The sequence below is a fragment of the Stegastes partitus genome, unplaced genomic scaffold (assembly GCF_000690725.1).
Source record: "Stegastes partitus isolate 25-593 unplaced genomic scaffold, Stegastes_partitus-1.0.2 Scaffold2708, whole genome shotgun sequence".
Lineage (NCBI taxonomy): Eukaryota > Metazoa > Chordata > Actinopteri > Pomacentridae > Stegastes > Stegastes partitus.
The window spans coordinates 8,207-15,578 of NW_007580439.1; the positions used below are offsets into that span (position 1 = coordinate 8,207).

Here is a 7,372-nt window from a genome sequence, read left to right on the forward strand (position 1 = left end):
GTTGTGTGTCTGCAGTGACGTGTTGTGTGTCTGCAGTGAAGCGTTGTGTGTCGGCAGTAACGTGTTGTGTGTCTGCAGCGGACCAGCGTTGTCGGTTGTTCTGTCGTTCCCGGGAGACGGCGGCGGTGGTTTCCATGAACAGAATGGTGCATGATGGGACGCCGTGTTCCTACGACGACGCCTTCAGTGTGTGCGTCCGAGGAGAGTGTGAGGTCTTTATTGTGTCTCCTGTGTCTCTGTGTTCCTGTCTGTGTTCAGATAGTCGTCTTCTTTTTGTCACAAGTATTTTTTAAATGATTATATTTCTTACAGTTTACACTTCGAATCACTTTGTCTCTTTGTCTCCTTGTCTCCTACCTCCTTGTCTCCTGTCCCCCATCTCCTTGTCCCCTACCTCCTTGTCTCCTACCTCCCTGCCTCCTTGTCTCCTACCTCCCTGTCCCCTTGTCTCCTGCCTCCTTGTCTCCTACCTCTCTGGCTCCTTGTCCCCTGCCTCCCTATCTCCTTGTCTCCTACCTCCTTGTCTCCTTTCTCCTTGTCTCCTACCTCCCTGCCTCCTTGTCTCCTATCTCCCTGCCGCCTTGTCTCCTGCCTCCCTGTCTCCTGCCTTCCTGTCTCCTGTCTCTTTGTCTCCCGTCTCCTGCCTCTCTGTCTCCTTGTCTCCTACCTCCTTGTCTCCTTGTCTCCTACCTCCCTGTTCCCTTGTCTCCTGCCTCCTTGTCTCCTACCTCCCTGCCTCCTTGTCCCCTGCCTCCCTATCTCCTTGTCTCCTACCGCCTTGTCTCCTTTCTCCTTGTCTCCTACCTCCCTGTCTCCGTGTCTCCGTGTCTCCTTGTCTCCTGCCTCCGTGTCTCCTTGTCTCCTACCTCCTTGTCTCCTTGTCTCCTGCAGCATGTCGGCTGTGACGGTCAGATTGCGTCGGATCAGCAGGAGGATCGATGTGGAATCTGTGGAGGAGACAACTCCAGCTGCAAGATCATCAAAGGGAACTTCACCCGCAGCACCAAGAAGCAAGGTGACCAGAACCAGAACCTGAACTGAGCCACACTCAGACCTGAACTAGAACCAGAGCCAGAACTGAACAGGAACCAGAACTAAATTGGACCCAGATCTAAACCAGAATCCAAAATTAACCAAAGCCAGAACTGAACAAGACCACAAACTGAACCAGAACTTGTCCAGACCCAGAAAAAAATACCACAACTTTTGTAGACCCAGAACCAGAACTAATCCAGACCCTGAACTCAATCAGAAACAGAACATGCTAGCTGAGCCTCTTTGTGTTGGATGGTTATTTATTGATTGATTATTGTTTCGTAGGGTACCTGAAGATCCTGGAGATCCCTAAAGGAGCGCGTCACCTGCTGATCCAGGAGTTCAAAGGAACACCTCACATCCTGGGTAAGAGGGGGTGGAGCCTGGAGGAGCCAGAGTCTGGAGGCGGCATGTCACTGGTAGTTTTCTACTAAAACCTTGCTGTCGTGACTTGTGCTGCAGCCGTGAAGAACCTGGAGACGGGTCACCTATTCCTCAATGACGAAGACGAGCTCCCAGAATCCCGAGCAGTGATCGAGAAAGGTGTGGCCTGGGAGTACAGCAACACGGAGGAGCAGGAGTCGCTGCAGACCGCCGGGCCGCTGAAGTACGCCATCCTGCTCATGGTCAGTCCGACGTCACGGAGCCAGCGTATCCTTGCCAAGTCTGAGCCAGCGCTAACGGACTGTTCTGTCTGACAGGTCCGTTCCCACGGTGACGCCAAGGTGACGGTCTCCTACAAGTACATCATCCAGGACCGCCTGCGGTCGTCGCTGGAGTCCAACCTGGTGCAGGAGGACGCTGTCTTCTACGAGTGGGCGCTGAAGAGGTGGTCGCACTGCTCCAAACCCTGCGGAGGAGGTACGCATCACCGAGCTGCCTGCTTACTGGTTAACGTTGCAACGGCTTTACGTAGCTAATGGTGATCTCTGGTTGCCAGGGAAACAGTACACCAGGTTTGGCTGCCGGAGGAAGGCAGATGGAAAAATGGTTCAGAGGACATTCTGCTCCAACATCAACAAGCCGAGAGCTATCAGCCGCAACTGCAACACTGAGGCCTGCCGCTCACCACGGTAACACACAGCCGGTCACCACGGTAACACACTGCATCACAGTACCACACTGCTGGTCACCACGGTGACACAGTAACTGGCGGTCGCCACTGTGTCTACCACGGTGTCATGGCTGTCGTCCAATTAAACGTCAGGTGACCTCCTCTGTGTCCTCAGCTGGCTCTCCGGAGACTGGCAGCCCTGCAGTGCCTCCTGTGGGCAGACCGGGTGGCAGCGCCGCTGGGTGAGCTGCCAGCAGGCGTCCAGTGGGGGGCAGCAGCGCTCTGTAAACAGCAACCTCTGTGGAGATGACCGGCCGGAAGCCAAACGGACCTGCAACCGCTTCCCCTGCCCTGCCGCCTGGAGGGTGGGGCCCTGGACCCCGGTACGATGGCCGCCACCAGCTGTAGGTTGAGTTCTGTGTGATCAATACCTCATCGATCAATGGTTTCTGTGTGCAGTGTTCGGCCTCATGTGGAAACGGCACTCAGGAGCGTCAGGTCGCCTGCTCCGGTCCGGAGGGATCTGCCTCAAACTGCAGCGGACCAGCACCAATGACAACTCGCACCTGCCAGGCCCCGCCCTGCAGCGGTACGCGACAGCCAATCATGTGGCAGCTTTCTGAAGGGAAGAGGGGGATACTGTTGTTGTAGTTTCTGTTTATGGCTGTTTGTCTCCCCCTGCAGGCGACCAGAAGAACGCCATCGTCCTTTGGCTGTCTAGGTCCAACCCAGACTTCCCCTCTGCCAAGATCTCCTCCAGTAAACCACTCACTGCTGCTCTTCATCACCTTCATCTTCATCTTCCTCCTCCACTGAACTCATTGTTCACCTGCTTTGTCTCCAGGGCAGCGTTGCCGCGGTGACCGCTCTGTGTTTTGTCGGATGGAGGTTCTGAGTCGGTACTGCTCTATTGCCGGATACCAGCAGATGTGCTGCAAATCCTGCAGCGAGGGCAACTTCAGCAACTCCAGCAACTTCAGCAACTCCAGCAACTTCAGCAACTCCAGCAGCACAAACCTGCCAGCAGACATCAGGTCAGACAGAAGATGGATCAGAACAGACCAAAAGTTGCTGCATGAACATGAAACACGCCAGTAGACGTTTAGTGGATTATAACTCCTGTAGCTCATCAGAACGAAGTGCCGCTGTGCTGAACATGTCTTCCAGCAGGTCGCTCCTCTGTATTCGTCCGCCACGCTGCTTCATGTTACTGACTGAGTATTGGTTTGTTTTTATCTCCCAGCTCGTGGACTCCAACCACACAGATGATGACATCAGCGTCCACCTGGTCTGACAGCAGCCACGTCATCAGTGATGTCATCAGCACGCCACCTCCCAGCTTCACAGTGACTCCACCCCCCATCAGCAGGAGCAGCGCCGACTTCATCTACGTGGAGTATGACGACTACGACGAGTACTCATCCTACGAGGATCCGTCGCTGCTCTCTGAGACTCTGCGTACTACAACCACTACCACTACTACGACTAGTACCACTATGACCATTACTCCTGCTAGTACTACGACACCTACAAGGCGTCCCAGGAAAACTGTTCCACCACATTTTTTCCAGAGGAAAACTCCCACAAGTCCTCCTGCTACAGCTGCCGTGGTAACTGTGGAGGGTGGGAGCCAGACAGCAGGACCTGATGACATCATCACCACCACATCATCAGGGGGGCGGAGCCTCCACAGTAACATCACGCTGACGGACACGGATTCGGCGTCGTTCTTCCCGCTCTCCAAGACAGACAACAACTCGGTGGATGAGGTTTCGTACCGGATCGTGGGGCTGGACAGCGACGCCACCAGGGGGCAGCAGAACTACTTTGTGCCACGGATGCCACCGTTTCGCGAACGAACGCAAAACAAACGCATCCAGCAGCTCCTGAACGAGAAGCGGCGTCAGGAGCTGCTGAGGAGGCCGAGCAGGACGAGCAAGAGCCGGACCGCTGGGAAACACTGACGCTGCAGGTTTCCCGCCGCTCGCCACAACGCATGTGCAGCTTCTCACGCTACGCTAACAAACTGCGCTAACGAACAGACACAGACTGAAGCCGCTTCCTGAAGTTTACAGCCTGAAATCAAAGTGTCACAGCCACGTAGACAGAAAGCTGCAGCTCAGTTTCACTGGTTTTCATGTTTGTACCAAATAATCCAGTTTGTGAATAAAGCAGACCTTCATCCAGCTGCTGTCGCTGTGACTCACCAACATCTGGAGCAGCTGTTTCTGCTCCGCCTGCTTTCTTCATCTCTGCTGCTTTTCCTTCTTCTCTCAAACTCTTTCTGACATTTGAACATCAAGTCAATTCGACAAACTGTCCAACACCACATTCAGCTGATCTGGTTTAGATTAGACCTAGAACCAGCTATTCTCGTAGGTTAATCGTAGCAACTGGACCTGCTTGAGTTCCTTGAAGATGTTTCAGGTCTCATCCAAGAGGCTCCATAAGTTCTGACTGAACTGTTCTTGGATGAGAGGTGAAACGTCTTCAAGGACCTCAAGCAGGTCCATCTGATGAAACTGCGAGAATGACGATGACCTGGAGGACTGAGAATCTTCACAGATGAACTGGTTGTAGCAGAAACAGACGTCTTGAGCTTTGATTCAAGCAGATTGAAATGTTGAGGTTTGTTGCTGCACATTGACAGATGGATACGACGCCTCAGACATCACGTCTGAGACTTTAAACATTTCGATCACCTTCCAGTTGCACTTTGATGTGGAAATGTTCCATCGAGTTTTCAATCTGGGAATACTGAACTGACACTAAGAACTTGTACCGCAAATCAAACCTGTCAGAAGATGTTGATGTTTTCTCTGAATGGATCAGGCCTCCAGCTGCTCTGACAGAAACCAGAATGTGATTCTGAATGAACGGGTTTCCTCCAGTCGCCTGCAGACTCTCAGATATCTGGAGCCACTCCGTCTGCTGCATTCACAGCAGATGAGATCAGTGGAAACAGCTTCACATGTTCCAGTGTTTTAACTGCATGCGTCCATCCACAGCGTCAACCTGCTGCCGAGACACAGAACCAGAACAAAATGCTGAGCTCACGAATGAAACCAAACACACACATCTGAGCCCTCAGAGTCGAACATGTGTCTCATTAGCACAAACTGATGTGAGTTCAATACGGATCCCAGAGTAGTTAGCAGCTGACAAACATGGAGCAGAAGGAGAAGCATCACCAGGAGACGTTTCACCGCCCAGAAAAGAAAAGCAGCTTAACAACATGTGACCTGTTGAAATGTTCCACAGAAACCACCATCGACCTCTGAGCTGCTTGAAATGTTTCTGTTTCCACAACTTCACTGGTGTTCTCTGGTTTCTGTGCTGCTTCCACCAAATCCCACATTTACAGGCTGACCCTGGAGGTTCTGGAAGTTCTGGAGGTTCTGGTTTGCAGCAGGATTCCCAGTCTGGTTTCCTTCTAAGAGATTCTGTCATGTTCAGACGGCATCGTCTGGAAACATCAAAGAAACCACAGACTGGAACAACTGGAGCCAGGATCTGAGGAGCACTGGTTCCGCTGGTTCCACTGGTTCCACTGGTTCCACTGGTCAAAAAATCTATACCAGGTTCACTAGTTACACTGGTTAGACGGGTTATATGAGGTCTGACGGCGCCCTCTGCTGGAAACATCAACACATTCAGGTCTGTAAAACAAAAATACAAGTTTGTTTCCAGCAGCTCAGATCAGAGTTTCTGTTTTCTCTGATGACAAGTTCACACGTTGGTGGTTCTGATCATCTGAATCAGACAGAACATCAGACAGAACATCAGACAGAACATCAGCCATAACGATTTCTAACATCAGTCATTAAACAGAAAACCCGTCGGTATGTTAGTAAAGATAATTCACTCACAGCTCAGCAGTGAATTCATGGAGGTGTTGGTGTTTTTTATTACTGGACCTCATTATTGGTGTTTAACAGGTTTTATTGTTGCAGTATCTTAACAAGAGTCATGTTTCATACGAGGACATGTTTTATAATACTGGTAGTAGTAGTGGTACTAATATTGTTCAATATTCTCTGTAGAACATTAACGTTGTGCAGTGACCGTACAATAAATCAGAACATATCATGAACAAGTACCTTAAATCACAGCAGATACTTTCAGCAGAGTGTGTCAATATAATAAAATACACAGAGCTTAAGAAATGCATTAGAGCACCACCCAATGTTTATCCCTAAATTAACAGCATTTACCAAAATCCTGTTTTATGTTTCTGTAACCATTAACACACCAGCACGTAGAAGCTCTTTAACCACAATGATGTTTTTAATGATGATTATTATTGTTGTCCATGAATTGTCAAATATACTGTCTTACAAACACCTGAAAAACTAGGAAATCACATTATTATTATTTCTTGATTAAGATGTCAGATTATAGTTATGTACTGTCATTCCTGAACAGAACCATTCGCTTTAGTGGCTGAATGTTCTGCTTGATTCATGTCTGACTCCTCAGAGACGCCCAGGGGCTCAGATTTACATATAAAAAGGTGAATTCAGTTTAAATTCCTCATTCCTGTTCAAAATGGTAAAACATGGAGAGCTGAGTGGCATCAAAGCTCTTCATGATGCTGGATGGTCTCTGATGATCTGGAGTCAGTTACTGACACTGGTTCTCTTCCAAGGAAGAAGCAGGAAACCAAAGGTACCTGAAGTAGATGTAGACACCTCAAGACTTCATCCTACATCCACCCAACCGGTGGAGGCAGATGGCCGTCCCTCCCTGAGCCTGGTTCTGTCGGAGGTTTTTTTTCCCCTGCGGGGGTTTTCGGTTCCTTTCCACCAGCAGACTGCTGAAGCTTATAGAGAATCCAGATGTTTGGATTGTTGGGTGTTTCTGCCTCTGTCTTTGTGAAGCGCTATGAGATGACTTGTTGTTGTAAATATGCGCTATACAAATAAAACTGAATTGAACTTGAAGGACTAGAGACAAGAAGGAAGACCACTGCTGATCTTCAGCCAGAGATGCTTCTAGATCAGAGTCTGAGAAGGTCTCCAGAGTGACCATAAGAGACGACTGATGGAACAAGGCTTAGAGGGAAGAAGAGCTGCTGAGAAGCCTTTACTGAGGCCTGCAAACATCCAGAAACGCCTCAGATTTGACACTGGACTGTTGGTGACTAGAAGAAGGTCCTCTGGACGAATGAGTCCAAGTTTGAACTCTTCGGTCTGGAGAACGTTTTTATCACAGACGCACCCACAGTGGAACACGCTGGAGGTTCCATCATGGTATGGGTTCAATAGTGGAATCAGCAAGTTA

The 7,372-nt window shown here is 50.0% G+C and overlaps 2 protein-coding genes across 2 annotated transcripts in view; both read left to right on the plus strand.

The window, feature by feature from the left end:
* Positions 1-4,301, plus strand: part of LOC103375618 (A disintegrin and metalloproteinase with thrombospondin motifs 2-like) — an 8,744-nt gene extending 4,443 nt beyond the window's left edge. The window contains exons 2-12 of the mRNA XM_008305935.1: positions 79-212; positions 892-1,015; positions 1,321-1,401; positions 1,498-1,661; positions 1,737-1,896; positions 1,976-2,108; positions 2,265-2,472; positions 2,549-2,678; positions 2,774-2,848; positions 2,934-3,123; positions 3,333-4,301. Of these exons, the coding sequence (XP_008304157.1) occupies positions 135-212; positions 892-1,015; positions 1,321-1,401; positions 1,498-1,661; positions 1,737-1,896; positions 1,976-2,108; positions 2,265-2,472; positions 2,549-2,678; positions 2,774-2,848; positions 2,934-3,123; positions 3,333-4,053 (2,064 nt within the window). The 5' untranslated portion in view covers positions 79-134 and the 3' untranslated portion in view covers positions 4,054-4,301. The remainder of the gene's footprint in view (positions 1-78; positions 213-891; positions 1,016-1,320; positions 1,402-1,497; positions 1,662-1,736; positions 1,897-1,975; positions 2,109-2,264; positions 2,473-2,548; positions 2,679-2,773; positions 2,849-2,933; positions 3,124-3,332) is intronic.
* ik (IK cytokine) overlaps positions 1-7,372 on the plus strand; it is a gene marked incomplete at its 3' end in the record, with an annotated part of 24,510 nt that overhangs the window by 6,686 nt on the left and 10,452 nt on the right. The window lies entirely within an intron of this gene.